General features: G+C 46.4%; 8 protein-coding genes and 1 non-coding gene across 9 annotated transcripts; 3 read left to right on the plus strand and 6 right to left on the minus strand.

The window, feature by feature from the left end:
- Nucleotides 1-573: 573 nt before the first annotated feature.
- Nucleotides 574-2,535, minus strand: METBIDRAFT_11042 (uncharacterized protein; the record flags this gene model as incomplete). Its single annotated transcript, XM_018853906.1, has 1 exon — nucleotides 574-2,535. The coding sequence occupies one exon, from the start codon at nucleotides 2,533-2,535 to the stop codon at nucleotides 574-576; it is 1,962 nt and encodes a 653-aa protein (XP_018712666.1).
- Nucleotides 2,536-4,097: 1,562 nt separating this feature from the next.
- Nucleotides 4,098-5,339, minus strand: POL32 (DNA polymerase delta subunit; the record flags this gene model as incomplete). Its single annotated transcript, XM_018857138.1, has 2 exons — nucleotides 4,098-4,154; nucleotides 4,203-5,339. 2 exons carry the CDS (start codon nucleotides 5,337-5,339, stop codon nucleotides 4,098-4,100), a joined length of 1,194 nt encoding a protein of 397 aa, XP_018712667.1.
- Nucleotides 5,340-6,068: 729 nt separating this feature from the next.
- METBIDRAFT_147884 (uncharacterized protein) lies at nucleotides 6,069-6,484 on the plus strand. The gene has a single exon (XM_018854542.1). It carries the CDS (start codon nucleotides 6,159-6,161, stop codon nucleotides 6,417-6,419), a length of 261 nt encoding a protein of 86 aa, XP_018712668.1. The 5' UTR covers nucleotides 6,069-6,158; the 3' UTR covers nucleotides 6,420-6,484.
- On the minus strand, nucleotides 6,124-6,196 carry METBIDRAFT_t114. Its single transcript has one exon. It is a non-coding gene; the product is annotated as a tRNA-Ala (tRNA).
- Nucleotides 6,485-8,016: 1,532 nt separating the features above from the next.
- Nucleotides 8,017-9,171, minus strand: METBIDRAFT_31122 (pirin family protein). Its single transcript, XM_018855772.1, has one exon. The coding sequence runs from the start codon at nucleotides 9,036-9,038 to the stop codon at nucleotides 8,034-8,036; it is 1,005 nt and encodes a 334-aa protein (XP_018712669.1). The 5' UTR covers nucleotides 9,039-9,171; the 3' UTR covers nucleotides 8,017-8,033.
- A 217-nt stretch (nucleotides 9,172-9,388) lies between these two features.
- On the minus strand, nucleotides 9,389-10,536 carry METBIDRAFT_31124 (uncharacterized protein). Its single transcript, XM_018855773.1, has one exon. It carries the CDS (start codon nucleotides 10,401-10,403, stop codon nucleotides 9,513-9,515), a length of 891 nt encoding a protein of 296 aa, XP_018712670.1. The 5' UTR covers nucleotides 10,404-10,536; the 3' UTR covers nucleotides 9,389-9,512.
- Nucleotides 10,537-10,978: 442 nt separating this feature from the next.
- Nucleotides 10,979-12,007, minus strand: SUR2 (sphingosine hydroxylase; the record flags this gene model as incomplete). Its single annotated transcript, XM_018853907.1, has 1 exon — nucleotides 10,979-12,007. The coding sequence occupies one exon, from the start codon at nucleotides 12,005-12,007 to the stop codon at nucleotides 10,979-10,981; it is 1,029 nt and encodes a 342-aa protein (XP_018712671.1).
- A 1,299-nt stretch (nucleotides 12,008-13,306) lies between these two features.
- METBIDRAFT_31126 (TRAPP complex core subunit) lies at nucleotides 13,307-14,454 on the plus strand. Its single transcript, XM_018855774.1, has 2 exons — nucleotides 13,307-13,398; nucleotides 13,463-14,454. Exons 1-2 carry the CDS (start codon nucleotides 13,342-13,344, stop codon nucleotides 13,979-13,981), a joined length of 576 nt encoding a protein of 191 aa, XP_018712672.1. The 5' UTR covers nucleotides 13,307-13,341; the 3' UTR covers nucleotides 13,982-14,454.
- Nucleotides 14,455-18,357: 3,903 nt separating this feature from the next.
- METBIDRAFT_148209 (uncharacterized protein) lies at nucleotides 18,358-19,178 on the plus strand. The gene has a single exon (XM_018854544.1). The coding sequence runs from the start codon at nucleotides 18,530-18,532 to the stop codon at nucleotides 19,046-19,048; it is 519 nt and encodes a 172-aa protein (XP_018712673.1). The 5' UTR covers nucleotides 18,358-18,529; the 3' UTR covers nucleotides 19,049-19,178.
- The last annotated feature ends 21 nt before the right edge of the window (nucleotides 19,179-19,199 follow it).

Here is a 19,199-nt window from a genome sequence, read left to right on the forward strand (position 1 = left end):
GTTGCTCCTCACGAAAGCCGCTTTTGAACCTGTAAATCAACGGAACTGTTTTGGATCGGCACACGTAGTGGCGCAATCAGTTCATTAAGCCATTTGTCCGGCTATAAACGGAGGCCGCTTTTTCCGTCTTCTCTGTTCATCAATTCCGCAGTTAATTAAGATGCTCGCACAAGCCGACCCTCGATTATTAGTGAAATGTGCTAGTCCAGCAAGTCATCCGTGAAGTCGTTTGTGGCGCCACTTCAAGCGAAAGCCAAGTTGAAGGCCGTCTGCAGAAAACGCCGCTTGTTGCGCTTTTTATCAATGCAACCTGGCTCGTAAACCATGAGTGTAACCACCTGATCAAGCCGGTCATCAGTCGAAATGGCGTTCCATCATGAAGCACCGATGCAGAGCCTTCCGGCTGTACAGAGCAACGACACAGAAGACAAGCCAATCGGTCCATCCCCAGTGCAGCACCGGTACCAGTGCCCAGCCACTTGCCAGGGAAGACTCCCAATGGCTTGTCGGGCCCTGGGCTCCTTTTCATTTTTCATGACTCAAGCTTCTCAAAGCCCACGAGCCCTTTCAGTGCTAGCTCCCACTCAATCCGACGCCGAAGCCGACGGCTATCATGGCAAAAATGACAACCACCCATGCAATGCCCAACGCCAAGCTAGCTAGCTTTTGCACCCGCGTGTACCGCCGCTGGAAGCGCCAGTTGGCCAGCGTCGTTTTCGCCTCCAGGGCAAAGCGCCAGTCTGCTGCCCCCGAGATCCCTGCGTGGTCAAACACTCCTAGTGGGAGGAGAAAAAACACGGGCACGGCCACAAGTGCGCATAGCATCATCATGAGCCATTTTGACCACGGCATGCTGAGCGACCTTTCGTGCTGCGCGGGGTTCCAGAACCCCGCCTTCTCGTCATGGAGCATGCTCTCAAGGCTCTGCAGCTCATCGGAGGAGTCACGTGTGAACGACGGGGCCGGCGATGAGACTGGCTGCTGGACAGGCCCCTCGCTCACGCCACTATGCCGATCGATTGGTGACTTTTCTGCATTTCCAGGCACATGCCCGAAACCATGACTGGCTCCTCCTGCTGAGCCCCCAATTCCGCCGCCAACTGCCCCGTGCCCGGTCCCGGCGATGCTTTCCTTGAAGCTGCGAGGCACGCCCGGCGCAGAGCCAACAGGGCCTTTGCCTGGATTCGGAAAGGGCGTGCCGGAGCCAAGCAAGTTGCGATTGGCATTTCCAGCGGCCTTGGGCATCAGACCCGGGGCTTTTTTGCCCCGATGGCCCGCCGCAGTTTCGAGCAGGCTGGTGCTGGTGCGGTACGCGAAGTTCCGTGCCTGTCCCAGGTGGCTCTGTCCCGGGATATGCGCTGCTTTCATGCCCCGGGGGCTATCGCTCAAAACATCACTACTGGCCCTCAGTGCAGGGGCCGATTTCCAGCTGGATGGCGAGTTGGACTGCGTCAGTACCGAAACACGACGCGCGAGGCGGGTGCCGTCCCTGATCTGCACCGGAATGGCCGACGAGATTCGGGCTGTGGGCGTTTGCGATTTGGGCGGTTTGTGGACAGCAGCGCCCCGCTTGGAGGGGGCTTTGTCGTGCGCCGCGTAGAGCATTGTTGGGGTGTCGGTGTTCAAATCTGCGCCCACCGTTAGAGACTGTAGAGCGACCTCGGAACTCACCGAGTTGGTGTTGCTGTTGCGCGTGCCGTCGTACAAGCTGGCGTTTAATTGACTGAGCAACTCTCCGCTGGAGAGAGACGTGTCGGTGTCTTTGGAGATCAGAGAGATGTGCTTCTCAGCAGAGTCTACGACCTGCGTGCGCTGCACGGCTGGGGCACGGGAGTCAATGTGGGCCGCGTCCCGGATTTCCGCTGCCGACAAAGAAATTGGGCCCAAGGGTCGCCCAATGGCGGGGTCACGTGTGGGGCGTTGCAGTGGGGATGCGGCCGGTGCTTTGTATGTATCCATTGGGTCCGCTTGTGCCGGACGCTTGTTCCTCCCATGCGATGCATGCATGCTGGAGACAGCCTCGACCTCGGAATTCACCAATGCTTGCCGCATGGCTTCAGGATGCCGAGCATTTTGTGCATCGGCCCTGTCGAGATCTGCACTGCGGCCTTCCTGCGGTGTGCTGGGAGAGTCGTTCGCTGGCTTCGAATCCGAAAGCGCTGCTTCAGTCGAGCCATGAGAAACCAGGGAATTATCGAATTCCTCGTTGAACCGGAAGTTCTGTCTGTGTGGATCGTATTCTTGGATCAAAGAATAGATCGACTCTGCGGCCTTCGTTTCCTCGTCGGTGAACAAGGACGCTCGCGATGAGTCCGAGTCTGCAAACTCCTCGGCCTTAACAGGCTCTCGGCCAAACTGAGACGGGGTGTCGGCCAGAAAAAAAGAAGTTTTCGAGGCGTTCCAAGAAAATGAACTGCTGCCACGCGCTCTTTCCGGACTCCGAGAAGACGATCGAAGAAGTAGAGAAGATAAGGAGAGTCGGAACGACCTGCGCGACGCCCTAGCATCGACAGGAGTGGATTCTCGTTTTGACATGTATTCTTTCTTTTGTGGGCATTCACGTGTTTCTATGGGCGTGGGTATTTTGGCAACGTGCTGCAACAAAAAAGGTTGGTTTCTTCAGTGTCCGCCAAGGTAAGCGAGAGACAAGGACGGACAGGGAAGGACGAATTAGACACAGAGACCAAGTTCTTTTCGTGATAAGCGGAGAGTCTGATTCGGGCTGGGGTGGAATAAATTGCCGGCTTGATCTAATTGAAGCTCAATTGAAGAAGTCTAGAAAAGATTGTGCCTAAAAGGTGCGGGAGAGCCATACTCTCATTCGTTTACAAAATGTCCTGATGCGGAAAATAGGATGCATTTTCTTGCAGGTCGAGAGAGTTATCTGGCTGCGATGGCCTATACATAGAGTCAAACTTTCCTAAGGAGGTTAATTACAGGCGCCTGCTCCGGCAGACAACTCTCGCGCGGTATGGAAGTTCAAGCGCGCCACAGCTCCATTCTGAATGACACCACCTGTAAGCGGTTAAAGACACTGAGCTCTTGAAATGGGGACGGCAATTTGAGGACTTGCTATTACAGCCAGAATTAGTCCACGTTCCAACTTCTCTTTGCCGAATCTGAATGTATTCTGCCACAACACAGAAAAGTCCTCGTAAACGGTGACTGTTTTCTTGCACTTGTGATGATCACATGATCACCTCCGCTTGTAAAATATTGATTGTCCTTGGACGTAGTCTACTGCCTATACTTTGACACATGAAACAAGAAAACATCTCCTGTTCATTAAAGAAACTTTGATGGTCATTTTGGGCGGCTATTTACTGATTTTGTGACTGTTACAAGCACTCGCTAAGCAGATACTATAAGTGTGTCGATAGAACGCTCCAAGTAGCCAACAAAAAGGTACAGGAGACCGTCCAATTGCTTTGTAGCCTCCAGCTTCTTTGGCAGCGAATTCTTGTTTTACGTAACCACCTGATATTCTGCAACTCTTGGACTAAAGTAGCATTCACTTGCTTTGATCTTTGCGAATGCAAAAGTTCGAGACCATGCCAGGACTGAACTCATGTCTCATTCTGCGTTTTTAGTATAGGAACAGCTTCCGAAACGAATCTGATGAACGAGTAGGATATATTTGACAAATAACCCAAGCAATCATGTTGTCTATATGTGTGATGTCCTGGCTGATGTGCAAATGAATGACATAGAAAAGCATCTTCCGTTTGCTTTTCATCGTTTGAGCTTTACGGCGAAAGATGGTTGAGTCTCATTTGATCACAGTTCTTTGTCTTAGTTCGCACAAGCGGTCTAATTATCAGCCAACAGTGATATATAATGTGATGATTCTTCGCCCTGTTTGTCACCAAAAGACGTCACAACTGATATATTTGCCAAGCGCTCGAGAATACCAGATGAGAATTCGCACCAACTCAACAGCAGATATTCGCTAATTATATAGAAGCAGTCCATATGTTATGGGTCTGAATTTTCCCAAACTCCGCCCCGCTAACCACTGATACTTGACTATCGGCCATTCCCGGTAGAGTATATTTATCGTCAGTGTTGAAGCTACGTTGGGGTGTCACCCTAGCCACTCATCTCTTCAGGAAGAAACTCATAACAGAGGCTTGCTTCTTCTTCCCGTCAGTCTTCTTTGGTTGTTTGGTGGTAGCAGCCTGGATTTTTGGTTGTCTCTTGACCGGTGCAGGTTTGGGTTCACTTTGCTTGTACAGGGTGAAATATCCATCATCGTCCACGGTCGTTTCAGGAGCTGGACTGGCAGGTTTTGCGGTGGAAGAGTCTGGGACCGGGGAAGCGGATGACATCGATTTCCAGATATCATTCTTGGGTAGCAGCAGCGCTTGCGGTATCTCCGGCTCTGCAGGTTCTTCCATGGGTGCATCGCTTTGCTCATTCTCGGTGTTCTCAACCACAATTGGCTGATCAACTTCCATCTCCAGGGCCCCGTCCACTTTCTCATCGTCTGTGAAATCGTCGAGAAACATTTTGTGAAGCTCGCTCTCGGTCACCGTTGGTTTTGTCAGCGGTGGCGCGTCTTCCATGAGCTCATCTGCAACCTCGTTTTCGTCGCCCTCGGTGGACACCACAACTCTCTCTTTGGGCTGCAGTTGCTCCAATTTTCTAGATTTATACTCATACAGCGGTCTGTCCAGCAAAGCCCTTTTCGGAGCTCCCAGGGCTTTTCCAGTGGTACTGTTTTTCTCGCTCTTCCGTGATACATAAGACGAAAGCAACGACGATTTGGGTTGCTGCTTGCGAGACTGGTAGACCAACTTCGGTTTCGGCTTTTCTGTCTCATCTGTTGGCGTGGATTGTGATTTTGTCTCTTCAGATTCAGTAGGCCTCAGCTGGGCCGTGGCATGCGACTTGGGAATGGTGCTTGGTGCCGCTCTTGCCTTCAGACATCTTTCGAGGGTAGGTCCTTGTATGAGCCCCAAGTCCCAGTAAGTGTCCAACGCTTCAAGATTCGTGCAATGTATCCTCTCTTCCATGGCAATAGCCACCAGAGTGAAAGAGTTGGTGTTTGCCAGCAAGCTATATACATGCACGGTGTTCACCGAATCGAAAAAACTGTCACAGTTTTCTGTAAGATCAGCCTCGCTCTCAAACACACGTACTGCAAGATTTCCAAGACGCGTCCCGGTAGCGACGAAAGACGCAGCGACACGCGTCTTGTTGGCCTGGTAGTAGTTCAGAAGCATGGCTTTAGATTTGGACACGTGGATGCCCAAGTCACGTGCGGCTGTGTGATACGTAACAACATGGCTTTTGAGTGCACTAGAGATGTACTCAACGTGTTCTTTGGCGATATCCATGGCTGGTGATCTTGATGGTATAGCTTGCCTGCGGATGTACGCGAAAATTGAAAGTATATAGAACGCGAGTGCGCGTTGAACCCAAAGCTCTTGAAGTTGAGGAATCTGGTGGCTCCCGTATATGAGACAACGAGAAAGCCTTGAATTTTGAAATTATCAAGGACATTATTCTCAACAATAGATGAGGAGCTGGTGAGTAGTCGCTTTTCAATGTCGCTGTTTTTCTGGAGCCTCCAATTGTTGAACTTCCCAAGTAATGCGGGAGAACCTAGGGTGGTGTGCGCTTTGCATAAGTGAAGACCCGAGACGTTTGAATATTTGGGGAGGCGATGTATCAGACAATACAGTGTTCTCAACAGGCATGCCTAATCTCGGTAAGCGTGAGAGGCGGGGATAAAATGTGCACCGTTCCCAAGTGTCTCCTGGAACGTTCAGTGATTGTCTTCAAAAGGTTAAAGAGGAATACATCGAAACTGTTGCGCCATCCTCGCAGACATTATTTTGTTCGACATTTGTTAAGTATTTCTGTCTCGCTTTTCTGTCTAAATCTCAAACAGCAGTGCACTGTATCATATAGACCTACACACTTTCGAGGTGATGTAGACCAAAAGTGCGGGGCTCAAAGTTCAGAACCCTAATTATCAATTACCTTTGGAAACTTAGAGGAAAAAGGAGGTTATTAGAAACTCCAGTTAAGCCTTTCCTTTCTTCAAGTTATGAAATTTTACAAAAAGAATACGTGAGGCTCCAGGGCTTTTATTTCTGCGCAAAACAAAAAAGATCCTGGACGAGTCCGGATTTGAACCGGAGACCTTTCCCATGCTAAGGGAACGCGCTACCAACTGCGCCACACGCCCATTATTGCGCTTTCAAACACTTTTCAAAACTATATTCATTAACATCATAATTCTCTTCATGTTTCAAAGCTTACAAATTCGAATTCATTCATGCACTTGTAAACTGACTATCGAGTCTCACTATTTTTTATTCGAGCAAAAAATACACTGGTACGTAGCTGGGAGTTGTCTGAAGCTTTTTTATATATATATTTTATATAGTTTTGCCCCTTCAATCAGATGAATCTACCAAAAAAAAAAATGCCAAAGAAATATCCTTGCCGTGAATAACGGAAGGGGATAGATTGCTTTTCGGCCCTATCTCTCCAGTGACACCCTATAATATGATGTTTCTCTAAAAAACATGGACTTATTTAGGAGCTTTTGGAAGTCTTCTTGTACAATAGTTGATAATTTTGCTCCTTCAAAAAGATGAATATATCAAAATACAATATGCTGGTTAAAAACCATGTGTCAATATTATATTCTTCTGTTTCTTGTGTCAGATTAAGCCAGCTAGGTAATTCTTTTACAATATCTCGTCTTGAGGGTTTTTTGGAAGACGGTGCTGGTATTCAAAAGAGATTTTGATGTAAGTAAAATTATGGCAGACCATCCCATAATGTTAAACTTCCAGAACGTATGATACTGTTGTCGATTTGAAGATTCAGTAATGGCTTCCCGTCTTTCATACCAATGCTCTTCATAGATTCAACATCTCCGAAACACGCTCACCTTTACTGTATAATATACCAGTGATAAAGCATTGGTTTGCTCAAGGCACATAAACCAAAAACTATTTCATTAACTCAAAAATATCAATGTGCTTCAAAGAAAATAGGATCAAAAACAGTTTTCTCAGCGGTATAAAGCTCAGTTCTTTCTCTTGTATGCCCGGCATAAAAGTGGATATCCCATATTCAATCCTAGTTCATTCAAGTAAAGTCTTGTGAGTAATGCTCGCTTTCTTGAGTTAGGTTTGAATATTGGTGTTGAAATATTCCTCATATTTCTTCTAAACTAGCTCGCTCATCATTTTGCCTCTTGAGATACTGTCATAATCTTTCGATTCCAAAATATTTTTGGATTATGAATTTTACAATATGACCAAACCAGACAAATAAAATGTAATTAGAGTATCACTGCCTTTTTTTCAAGGCATTCAATGGGCTGAGAAGTCAACATTTATATGACAAGAATAGTGGCCTATGAAAAATCTTGTCACGCAAAAATTGCTCTTCCGCATTACTCATTGACATGTAAGCCCCGTAATAAATTCCCTCTGATGCTCTAAATCTTGCTACGTATTATTTATTGGCCAACCCAGCCCCTTTCCAAGTTCTTGCCGATTATTTATCGATCTGTTACCGAAGTATATACACATTAACCAAATTTAAAACTAAACAGGAAGATCAACCTTAAATAACTATCTGAAGATGACTCGAATGTTACACTGGTGAAAATACAACCTCGCAAAATTGAATCATCATGAAAAGCCTTTGCGTGAATTGGAATTGACCTTCAAAAAGCCAAACCGTTATTTTCGACAGAAACAAGTAAATAATGGAAGTGAAGTAGTCTGCACCTCTAATAATGGAAGCAAACGAATTGATTTATATGTCTATTTTCATTCCCAACTCACATTGATCGTCTTATTTTCAGACTTGTGAACCTTTGAAAGGTGTTGAATCTGATCATCACCCCTTTTTCTCCAATTTAAAAGCTCCAATCAGACGCAGTTTTATGTCAAGCCATCGTGTGCCATCTACAGAGTCTTTCCTACATCATTCCGGATTTCGATTTGATGAATCATTAGAAAGAAATAAATACAAATTATATATATTTGAGGTCACGCATTTTAGCAATTTTCGTCAATGACGCCCTCTTTCCACTTGGAAATATACTTTTTTCTCTCTTCCTCTCTTGCTTCAAGAGATCCACGGAGTTCGCCGTCAACCATTTCGTCAGTGACGCCAGAAGAAATTAACGATTTCCATGTGCGCAATCTTTCGAACCCGTTTCTAGCCATTTGATAGTCCAGGAAAGCCTGCTGAATTCTTTCTCTACTCGTAGCAACGAATGGGCCATGTTGAACCACCTTTTGGTCCAAAATTTGCCCGCCAATTAACACGAATTCAAGGTCTTCTTTCTCTGTTTCAGAATAGTCCCCAGTGATGTGATCTCCATCGGGGTTGAAGAAAACATTCTCGTACTGTGAGACTTTGGTGTTTTTCTGCAAAATCAAGTTATTTCCTTTCATCACGTATAGGAAAAAGTTAAAGGAGTTTGGAATTTCTTGAGAAAAGTGAGAGCCAGGTTTCATCATGTAGTGATAGTATTGCACTGGGGTATATGCCAACTCCTTGAGCAGCTCGACCCCATAGCTCTTTCCCGAAATGACACGAACCTTCACCTTCCCTTCTTGTTGCTCAACTGTCGGAATCTCCCATGTTTTAAGATCCCTGTACCTCGGTTCAACCTCCTTCAACTTCTCAGGCAAGTCAACCCAAAGTTGCAAGCCTGAGTTGAAAGACCCATCCGGATGGATAACGGGCATTTCGCTATGTACCGTACCTCGTCCAGCAGTCATAAACTGCAAATCACCCTCCCTCAAAACGCCTTTGGATCCTGTGAAATCCTCATGGGCAAATGCGCCTTTGGTCATCAATGTGATGGTTTCCTGGCCTAAATGAGGATGTTCTGGGAAGCCACCCACCCCGTTCGAGGAGAAGTGGTCAAAGAGAAGAAACGGGCTGAAGCTCCTCATTTTTATGTTGCCGATCGATCTTCTGACTGTGGCACCAACGCCTTCGGCTTGTTCGATTCCAGGCAATATAGTTTTGATCGTTCTAAGTGTAGACATGTTTATTACTTGTGTTTGGTTGGGTGTGGTAAAAACGGGGAGTGACTTCTATGCCGTTGAAATGAACGCTTCTTATACTTCAGAGAAAAGGGATTTGTAGACTTTGCTTAAAAATCAAAATTGAACCCACTGGCACCAATTAGTATCACATTACAAACTAATAGTCACGACCGCACCGTTCCAACCTTCTTCGAATGCGTTTAGTAATATTTAGTAAACGCAAGCAAACGTCTATATGCACTCCCGCCCGTTTGAATGGGAATGGTGCACGGGTGCGGAATGCACGCTGATGAAGACCCTATCATCATAACGCCCTTTAGTACTTCGGTCCTTAGAGTTATGATTGTTTCTACTATAGCTGAACCATAGAGTTTTACTTGCTTCTGTGAAAACGTCTATTTTCTTCGTCTCACTTGTGCCAAGGTCGACACTAGCTTAACCAGTCGCATAGGCAATCACTGCCGACTATTGAATTTACTTCTTGCGAGCGAAAGTGTAAACAGTAGGAAAGATGATGTCGATCGGCGCCATATCATCGTGAATGCCCAATGCTTGGCTCACTTCAGCAACCAATTGATCCGCGGCATCGGGCTTGTCCGGGTACTGCTTCTTCCAGTTATGGTAGCCACTCCAACTGTGGATCAAGGCTCTGTACGTTTTCAAAGTAAGCTTCTTTTCGATGAAGAGAGTCGTGTGCTCACGCCCGTGCTCATAGGGGTGGTAATAAAGCCGGGTCACGTGACTGAACAATTCGCCCGGTGGGCTCACTGTCGACATCGCGTCTCCATACAAGTCGTGGCCAGGCTGTTCGTAGAGAGGCCCGAAGTACTTCTCGTAGTCTGAACCTTCTTTTTCGACCGAGGAGTCCCACGAGTATTTGCGGTGGATTTCCGTGGCCGCAGGGCAGTCCACAAAAACGGGGTCCAAGTAAAACCAGTAGGCCAAAGTTCCCCCACGCTTCAAAACACGAGCGCACTCCGCGAAGAATCTAGGATGGTCCATCCAGTGACACGCTTCTGCAGCGGTGATAACATCCACCGACAGGGCTGCAACAAAGTCAGGAGACTTTTCGGCGGGAGCAGTGTGAAACTCAATTTTCCCATTTTCGGGCCACTGGTTGCGGCGAGATTTGCACTCGGCAATCATGGTGGCCGACAAGTCGGTGCCGATCACGTGGTCAAAGTACTTGGTCAAGTGGAATGCCACGAACCCAGGGCCCGTGAACACATCCATTGCTAGCGAGGTGACATTTCCCGAGTGCGCTTTGTGAAAGGCCACCAAAGTCTTGTAGAACTGGTCTGGGTAGGTGGGTCTCGCCGAGTTGTAATTTGACGAATCAAAGGCCTGTTCAGAATACGTAGTCATTAGGAGAGGTGTCCTTTTCCGCCACTTAAAAATAGAAACGTGGCTCGAGTGTTTGAAGTTCTTTTTTTTCACTGACACTGATGTATAACAAGAACAATGATTTTGAGGTTACGCTGGTTTGTGCGCTTTAAATAGAAAGACTTATTATTTACATTAAATTATATGTTGTGACTGTGCGATTGCGCGCCGGTTTCGGAGCGAATGGGCCTGCACTGGCCGATTGATAAAGGGGCATTAGTCTCCCGCAGTCGTAAAGTACGATCAAAATATGCTGAATAAGAGCGTTTCAGGAGTCTGGCAGGCTTCGAAAACTTCCTTTTTGTCTTCGGCTGTAAAACACTCTATGTTTCATTTGAACCAGGGCGAACCCCAGAAGTTTTCCCAGTAACTTGTAGTCACACAACTGAGTCCAGTTAGCCTAGACTTGACCTCGTGGAAATTGCGCATTGGATCCCGTAGACTTCACGATATTTGTGCCCCATGACTCGAAAGGGGGAGATCATGACAGGCTCTTAAACCCCGGCTTTGTCCTAGTTGTTTGTTCTTGAAAATAGTGATTTCGCCTGATGAGCATATCATTGCATCTTTTTTGATATCTTGGCTTGCGTCTCCAGAATATCGCTGTCAGTGCTATCGGACGCTGCCATGTCCTTGCTCAGTTTGTTCTGTTTTCTCTTTTCCAAGAACTCTTTGTACTTCTGCAACGTGATTTGCTTCTGGTGTTCTTGATACTCGCTGACAAATTTGTACTGGGTGTCCGTGAGTTTATCCCAGAAAGTGAAGAAAGGCTGTGAGTAGTTGGAACGGAAGCCCCAGTTCTGGTGGTGAATGTCGTGGTACAAAGCGTTGTTAGGAAACAAAAACTGGAACGGGTCGAAGGGGAATCTGTAGCCGCAGTGGTCGTCTACAGTCTTCATGGTCGCAAAAGTGTAAAGAACCAACGACTCTCTGGGACTGAGCGCAAGAACAATGGCAGCGAGCCCGGTACCCGCAGTGTCTAGCAAAAAGCCCTCTACCGGGTCGTTATAAAGAGCACCATAAGAGTAAGGCACGTGCAAGCGATGATGCCGGGAATGGAAGCGGCGGTACAAGACTTTGTTTGTGTGCATGGTGCGGTGGAGCCAATACTGCCAAGTGTCTATGATACAGAGCGCAATGGACAACCGGAGCAACGACCACCCGTACATGTAGCCATACCATACAAAGGAGTCAGGAACAAAGGTAGGAAACAAGGTTTGCCTCAAGTTCCACATACTATGAAGTTCGTGGCCCGTTGTCGGAAGCTCGTCGTACCGATAGACTGCATACCCAACGATAGTCTGGATTATGTGCTGGATGACGACGTCATATAGCACGTCCTTAAGGGACGCCTTGTTGCGTGCCTGTTCCTCTTCGCTCGGGTGGATACGGTACTTTTCCGCCAACTCGTAAACATCGATGATATGGAAAAAGGTAGCGTAGGTCCAGTACGCAATCACGGGCGAAAGAAGCGCCAAAACGCCATCCGAGATACCCGGAATCAAGTCCGGTTTCTTCATGGCAAAACTCACGGGTTCGTGAGGAGATGCAAGCATCGAAGAGAAGTTTTGTGGGGGAGCAAACATCGTGGATGGGTTGAGATGGCCTGTGTGGAAATCAACCGTGGGACAGTGGTTCAAAAGTTTTTAGATGTGAAAACAACAGCAGACCCGGAATGTTTCAAATGAGCGAGAGTCTGAAAGTGAGCGAAGTTCAATGTGTCTCGAAGAAATGTAGTGTGCTCTGCCGGAGTCGTCTTTCTCTCCCGGAGGCAAATTCTGGTATTTACGAGGTCTAGGATTTGATGAAAGAATGCAAGCTAGAATCCCTGGAATTTCACAGGATGTCAAAGTGTGCGATGTGTCTGCTTGTGATAATGCTGATGCTTCTCGTAATTGTTTGTTGTCTAAAAATCTTAGCAAGGTTCGGTGCCAGGGGCCTTAAAAGCTTTTAGTACCTAGAGGGCTGACTGCGGGAACTCGCGACAAAAAATGATCGGGCACGGGCTTCGGGTTCCAAAGGCCTGTTTGAGATTTAAAGTTATTGCCTGGGCACAGGATAAAATTGGCTTGCGACGGTGTTCTTGGCCAGAGGTAAATGATTCCAGCGTCGTTTTTTTGGTACCTCTGCCACGTCTCTACTAGTGTCGATTAGTCTGTTTCTATTAAGCGGATGCTGGTCTTCGCGCGTTCCGTGTTCCAGAGCAAGCCGGGTTTACTTAAAGTGCGAACATCGGTCCACTTGGTCACGAGTTTCTTGTATGCCAATATGCAAAATCGAACACCTATGTTCCGCTACCCCTGAAGTTCCATTAGTCGTTACAAAAAGAGGCAGTACATTATGATTCTATGGGTGCTTGATGGGATCATGGCTATTTTTTGAGTGCAAGACAAGTCCATGGTTTTCATTTGTTTCACGTCCTGCAGCTTCACATCCGCTCGGGGCAGAATTTGGTCTGCATGCCTTAGAGGGCCCCAGAACATGCGCTTACTAACCTCCGCCCGAATTAAAGGGGAAACTCTTTCGGGATCTAGAGGAAATGAACGTTTTTCGCGAGCTGCCGCCTGATATATGCCGGCAATCGAGAGATCTTTTTCGTGCCTGGCCTTTCCCTGGCCAAAACCGTAGTTCCTTTTTGATAAATCAAAAAACAGTCTGATATCTCATGAGCAGCACACGTGACCCGGTACCATAGAACACACGTTTGGTTTTGCAACATGTCTTCTACATTAACCTCCAGGTCCTGGTGTCTAGTATACAGCACCCTCGTGCTCTAGAGTAGCAGCTCGCTTACCGACTAAGCGCACGAAGCCATCTTGAAAGAATACGAGTTGACCACTGTTTGCTCACGTGACGAAGTGTTCTCAGAACACCAGAAAGCTCGCTGTGAACAGGCCCATCTACAACACCATACAGCAATATGTCCAAACTAAGATCCAGTGGAGACGACATATGGGATAATGGAACTGAGAAAATAGTATGTTGAAGTTCAAGCCTCGGTATTCTTTCAGAAATGTGTCCTTGATACTAACACGCCCAAGAACACCGAGCTTTTGACGCTTACGTATGGGTCGGTGGTGGCACAAATGTGCCGCGATTTCAATCACAACTACCTGGAAGTCAACCAACAGCTAGACAAAATGGGATATAATATTGGCGTCAGGCTTATTGAGGAGTTTCTCGCGAAAACGGGCGCACAGCGGTGTTCGTCTTTCCGTGAAACAGCAGACATGATCTGTAAAGTGGCTTTCAAGATGTTCCTTAACATCACCCCTTCGATTGAGAACTTTTCCCCGGATGGAAAAAGCTTTTCTATTGTCCTCCACGATAATCCGTTGGCGGAGTTTGTCGAGCTCCCGATCACCACGAACCCGAAAGTGCAGAAGGAATTATGGTACTCGCAACTATACTGTGGTGTGCTCAGAGGCGCTTTGCAGATGATTCAGCTCGACACAGATGTGCATTTTGTGCAAGACGCTCTTCGGGGTGATGAGAAAACGGAGATAAGGTTGAAATTGATCAAGATTTTGAGAGACGAGGTGCCCGCTGGTGAGGACTAAATGCTTGTTGTGAGCTTCACATTTTAAATGTTGTTTTTTTTGCAGAAGCTTGTTAAAATCCTCGTCCCTATTCTTCATCGCTTTACCTCGGAACGCTTCCGGTATGGTGCGGTTCAAAAGCAATATATTTCTGGTTTTCTTTGTAAACCGACGGGCTGATTAAATTATGCAAACTAATATTACAAGGCTATCCAGTCAGAGCCACTAGAAAAACGCGTTTTCATCCTAGAATGCTGTGTTTCTTACAATGAGAAACCACGTATGCTCATTCTTAAAAGGGGAGAAGGGACTTCCAAAGAACACTTGCTCAATGGCTCCGAGCAGATGTCTACATTTTGGCCTAGTTCTTAATACCCAAATGTGCTTTGAGCCATGTGTCTGCACGATTTCGTGGTCCCATCTTGTACACAAGACTATGTAATTGCTAAAGCCTTGATTTTTACAAATGACGGATTTGTGTGGTTCGGCTAACGAATGGTTCAAGTTGTTTAAGCATTGTAGGCCATTTGATTGGCACTGTCTTGCAATTGGCAAAAATAGAAGAAACCCCTTTTAGATACATGTCTAATGGGCACGAATTCTCTTGGAGATGAACTATTCTCATCAAAGAACATGTAAATTATAGCGTTAGAAAGTCAAAGTGGTAGGCGTGCTCATTTCATCCATATAGACATGTGTAAAGCCACGGCTTATGAGCCTGTGATGGAAATAAAACAGCTCAAGATAATTTGAGAATCCTAGATATAATGGTACATTTTAGTTGCAAAAGGAAAGAAAAAACTGCTGCCTTAATGAAGACCAAGATGTGAAATCTCTATCAGATCATACTCTTACTTATGAGCCAGTTGTCGTCCTAGCAAAAATGAGTATTTTTTCAGAGTCCCACGTCGTGAACGAGAAGCAAGATAGCCGATATATGTAACTAGTATTCTTTGCCTTCGTATGAGACGTGAAGAAGAGTAACGATTCCAAATTACTTGAGCATTTGATGATAAATTGGCTGTCTTATGACATGAATCCATCAACAAAAAATCAGTCTGGATTATATGACTACCTGAAGACAGGCGAAAGAATTCAAACACTAGACGACAACTCAAGAAACTATCTATGGGCTAGATAAAGATAGATTTTCAAGCCTCATTACATGTTGTACAGGTGGTAAAAAAAATGGATCATCAAGGAAGATTGTGATGGTCGAGATATTGGGAATACTGGAAATATTGGTTAATGACTCCTGATCCATCTCGGCCCTGCGAAATGATTTGCGAGATTGCCTCATCATACAGTAGCTTGGGAGAAGAAACAAACAAACGCGTCTAGTGAAAGGCTGAAACCAAGTCCATTCCGAGTTGATACGTATTTGTTTCAGGGGTAACATAGGCGAGCAAAAAGCCTCAGTCGCGTGTACGTTACGGAATTCCCCTGCGATTCTGGTTTGACGCGATCGTGTATGAGGTCTGGTTATATGTACACTAACTCTGAAGTTGATCAGAAAGACATCAGTTGTGTGCCCTAAGTATAAGCCACGAAATGTAGACCGGGGAAGCTGCTGAGTTTGCTTTTCTCATCTGTAGAAGGGGTATGACAGTTAAGCACCAACTCACAAACATTTGTCGTAATGAATGATTCTAGCATGACTCTTTCTATGGTTATCACGATGTTGGCGCATCAACAAAACACTTCAAGTGATCCAACATCGTCTATTTGCGAGTTCTATAGGTTATTAATGAAATGCTCTATTCGGATGGAGAAGTAGTGTCAGCACTCATTTTCTGGGATATTCATTATTAAAGCCGTAGGGCGTTGACGTATTTCTTGCTTAAATAGCAAACCAAGAAAACTACACTTGTGCCTGGCAATAAAACCCAAAGAAGCAGCAGATACAGCAAAAATCAAAAAAGAACAAGCCTTTTTGCGCTCTCTGTATTTATTTTTTTTGTTTTGTTTTTCGACCAGCGTTTAAAGATTTGCAAACTAGCCACATTATTAATACTTTCCTTTCGAGACCGCAGAAGTCATCTTCACTCACGGAATGGCTCGAAATTCAAAATTTGTAAAAACACTGTTAAGCTTTTGCTGACTTAATCAATAAATTAAGTACAAGCCACAAGTGATAGAGAACCACAGACACTACACAACAGGATGAAGTGGTCCGACCATTTGAAATCAAGGCCATTATATGCTATTTCGATCTTACAATGTGGCAGGCTTCGCGGTACGCTGTACTATGTTGTCTCTCCCCGCACGCATAAGTGCAAGCCTGCATTCAGCTGACACAGTGTACGGTATTTGATCCGAAGAAATTTCAAGTTCTTTATGAAGCGACCCAAATACCAAAGTTCAATTTCGATCGACATATACATAGTTTTTGTCTCGCAGTGCTTCTAGACAAAGCAGCAATAGTTGCCGGGGTACTGCAACTAGTGGAAGGGAACACGTGATACAATACAAGTGATGCGCAACTGCAGGAGCCAGAGCTACCCCCTTCCTCAAGGCTCGCGCGCCTAAGCCCGAAAAATTGAACAAGTCGCGAAGGCCGACCATTTGGCTGTGCAGCAACAATGACAATACTTCCAAGCAAAGCATGTCTGGTTTGGGCAATTCTCTAATGTAAGCTATTCTCTACTTTAGGCCGTTTGGTGGACAAGTTCACACACACAATGCTGAAGTTTTGTGCTTGGCAGCTCACGGAAAGTGAGAACGCGTAAACCCCAAAAGTAAACAGGACACCTTAAAAGGTTATTTCAAGGAGATGGAAATCTAGAACACGAGGGTATATACCAAGGCTGATGGAGCGCGACGTAGTGTCGGTTTCTAAGGCGGATTCGCGCCTTGGGGGTGGCTTAGTGCATGGCTGTGCCCTGAAACGCACGCACGCGAAACTGTAGATGGCGCCCAGACTAATTCTTCAAATCATATAAATTGCGGATTCTGTCCACAGCGCTCAATTTTTTTTTCGGTTTTGGGCTGCAACAAATATTTCAAACATCACATACCATATCACCACGGAGCTGGAACTCTCACTGATACCCACAATCCTGCCAAACAGCTGTTCGAAACAACGAACCAACATCCTCACGAGCCTTTCTCCCGCTTCTTGAAACGTCCATAACTAACATCCGAGATGAAGTTCCTTCCCATTTTTGTTTTGTTGCAGCTTGCATTGTGTACACCCATCCCAGCAAACCTCAAACTCAAGGCAGCGGAACCACGCTCTTTGAGCATGAAACCAATTGATCGCATTGCTGCCCGCGACGGCGGCTATTTGGACGGCGGCATGGCGATAGACCACATCAGTTTTGACTCCGTTGAAAGGAGAGCTGAGCCTGCTGGTCTTTAGTTTGGGAATTTGGAATATTTATAGAAGGTTTATTGAAATAAAGGATTTGATTTCATTCGTACATTTCTGAGGTTTCCCAGGCTGTTCCCTATGGTTGTCCACAGTTTACGTTGTCTACCCGCACAGCGGGATGCCGGAACCTGTTCCCAGTGAAGACAACGGCTGACACTCAACTAGACACTTAGGCCCTACAGTGTGGGGTGTGCTTTTTTACAGGCGCGTTTTTATCATATGACCTCTCGTCTCCAATTCTCGATTATGAGACGTGGCGCTTTGCACTGTACTGGCTTTTTTTATTGTAGTCGGGACGCATTCTTACCGGGCATTTTCTTTACCACGGCGTTTATATTGTCAGCATGTTGAAAACCGCCTGGCACATCCGCGGGAACCTGCACAGGCTACCGCCCCATAAAAACCGTGCGGTCTGGTCACGTGCCGTCGTGAAGATATCAAATGACGTCCGGGTGTAGCGTTCCGTGCCCAGGCGTTTACAGCAGCGATTAAAGTCGGCGCACTCCGGAATCAGCTCAACCTCAAGCGATAACTTTGATGAATAGGCACTGACTGACTCAACACTTTCATTTTTATTTTATTTTGCATCTCACATTTTCAGAACCTCGCCCATTTTTGCATCTCACCCTGTTTTTCTGCAAATGGTATTCCTGTTATATTTGTATGTTTCGGGCAACGGGATCGTGCCCCCCTCGCGCACTGTTCGCTTTTCCGGTATGACTAGCCATGATACTCACCTGACCATGGCTATGTGCCGCATTGGCTCCACACTGTCGAGTCTCGGTACCCTCCCCCGTTTTTTCTCCAGCCCCCACCGTTTATTTCTTTTTCCCCCCGACATACTTTCTTGAGCCGGATCAGTCTCAAGTACACTCTTCCTTCAGCCTGCTAGCGTGTCTGATTATTCCTCCACCCTTTGTTCGCTTATCCTGCTTACAAATTAGGTCTCCATACTACAATCGCCACTGATAATTGCCACAATCCAACACGCTGGCATATACCCGATAACAAAAATTCAAGCAGCATATATTTCTTCCCGCCACATATAAAGGCTCGCTTTAAACACAAGTATCCCTTCAATCTCGGCTCAAGACTTGCACGTTGTCACCAGATATAAGTATCGTCACGAAACCCCACGCTTATCTCAGCACATCCAACGCATACCCCCAAACCACACCATCCACCAAATTCTAAACATGAAAGTCACTTTCAGATTATCGACGGAATCCTCGTTTTCGGTCACTATCCCACACAACTCCACTGTGGAGGATTTGCGTAACGCTGCAAAAGTCGGCTGCCCATCATCCGCAAAGTTGCCGCTGGACTTCAAGCTTATCTACAACGGGGTCAAGCTTGCACCCTACTACAAAACCCTAGATGCTCTCAGTGTGCGTCCGGAGGAAGACAGCATCACCGTGATCCTCATGAGCGAGGGCTCGGACACGCCGATTGCGTCCCCACAGTTGGCGCCAGTCGAAAATGTGGCTGTGGCACCAAGAAAGAAGGCCAAGAAAAACAGGTGTTCTTTCAAAAGCTGCTCTGCATCGCCGCTCCGTATGGTAGGTGACTGCGGCCAGTGCAACGGGAAGTTCTGTGCAAAGCACCGCTTGTTGGAGGACCACCTGTGTTCAGGGTTGCAGTTTTGCAAGGACAACGCCCATGAAAGGAACGCTATGAAACTACAAAACGAAAGCACCATTGCTTCTCGCGTTTGAAGCCGGGATGAACATCCACATGGCCTCGTTTAGAATCGTCACTGTGTGGCAATGCTAATACCTACTTTCGTTTATCGAGCTTCGCACCTTTAAATCTTTTCAATAAACCACTGTCTAAATGAGTCTCCTTTTGTGTTTCGAGGGCCCAATG

The sequence above is a fragment of the Metschnikowia bicuspidata genome (assembly GCF_001664035.1).
Source record: "Metschnikowia bicuspidata var. bicuspidata NRRL YB-4993 chromosome Unknown METBIscaffold_2, whole genome shotgun sequence".
Lineage (NCBI taxonomy): Eukaryota > Fungi > Ascomycota > Pichiomycetes > Serinales > Metschnikowiaceae > Metschnikowia > Metschnikowia bicuspidata.

Bases quoted from the DNA above. Each gene is read 5' to 3' on its own strand.
- METBIDRAFT_147884 (XM_018854542.1), top strand. From the start codon at position 6,159: ATGCTAAGGGAACGCGCTACCAACTGCGCCACACGCCCATTATTGCGC.
- METBIDRAFT_31122 (XM_018855772.1), bottom strand. From the start codon at position 9,038: ATGTCTACACTTAGAACGATCAAAACTATATTGCCTGGAATCGAACAA.
- METBIDRAFT_31124 (XM_018855773.1), bottom strand. From the start codon at position 10,403: ATGACTACGTATTCTGAACAGGCCTTTGATTCGTCAAATTACAACTCG.
- METBIDRAFT_31126 (XM_018855774.1), top strand. From the start codon at position 13,342: ATGTCCAAACTAAGATCCAGTGGAGACGACATATGGGATAATGGAACT. The intron at 13,399-13,462 runs GTATGTTGAAGT...AACACGCCCAAG, and splicing joins ATAATGGAACTGAGAAAATA to AACACCGAGCTTTTGACGCT.
- METBIDRAFT_148209 (XM_018854544.1), top strand. From the start codon at position 18,530: ATGAAAGTCACTTTCAGATTATCGACGGAATCCTCGTTTTCGGTCACT.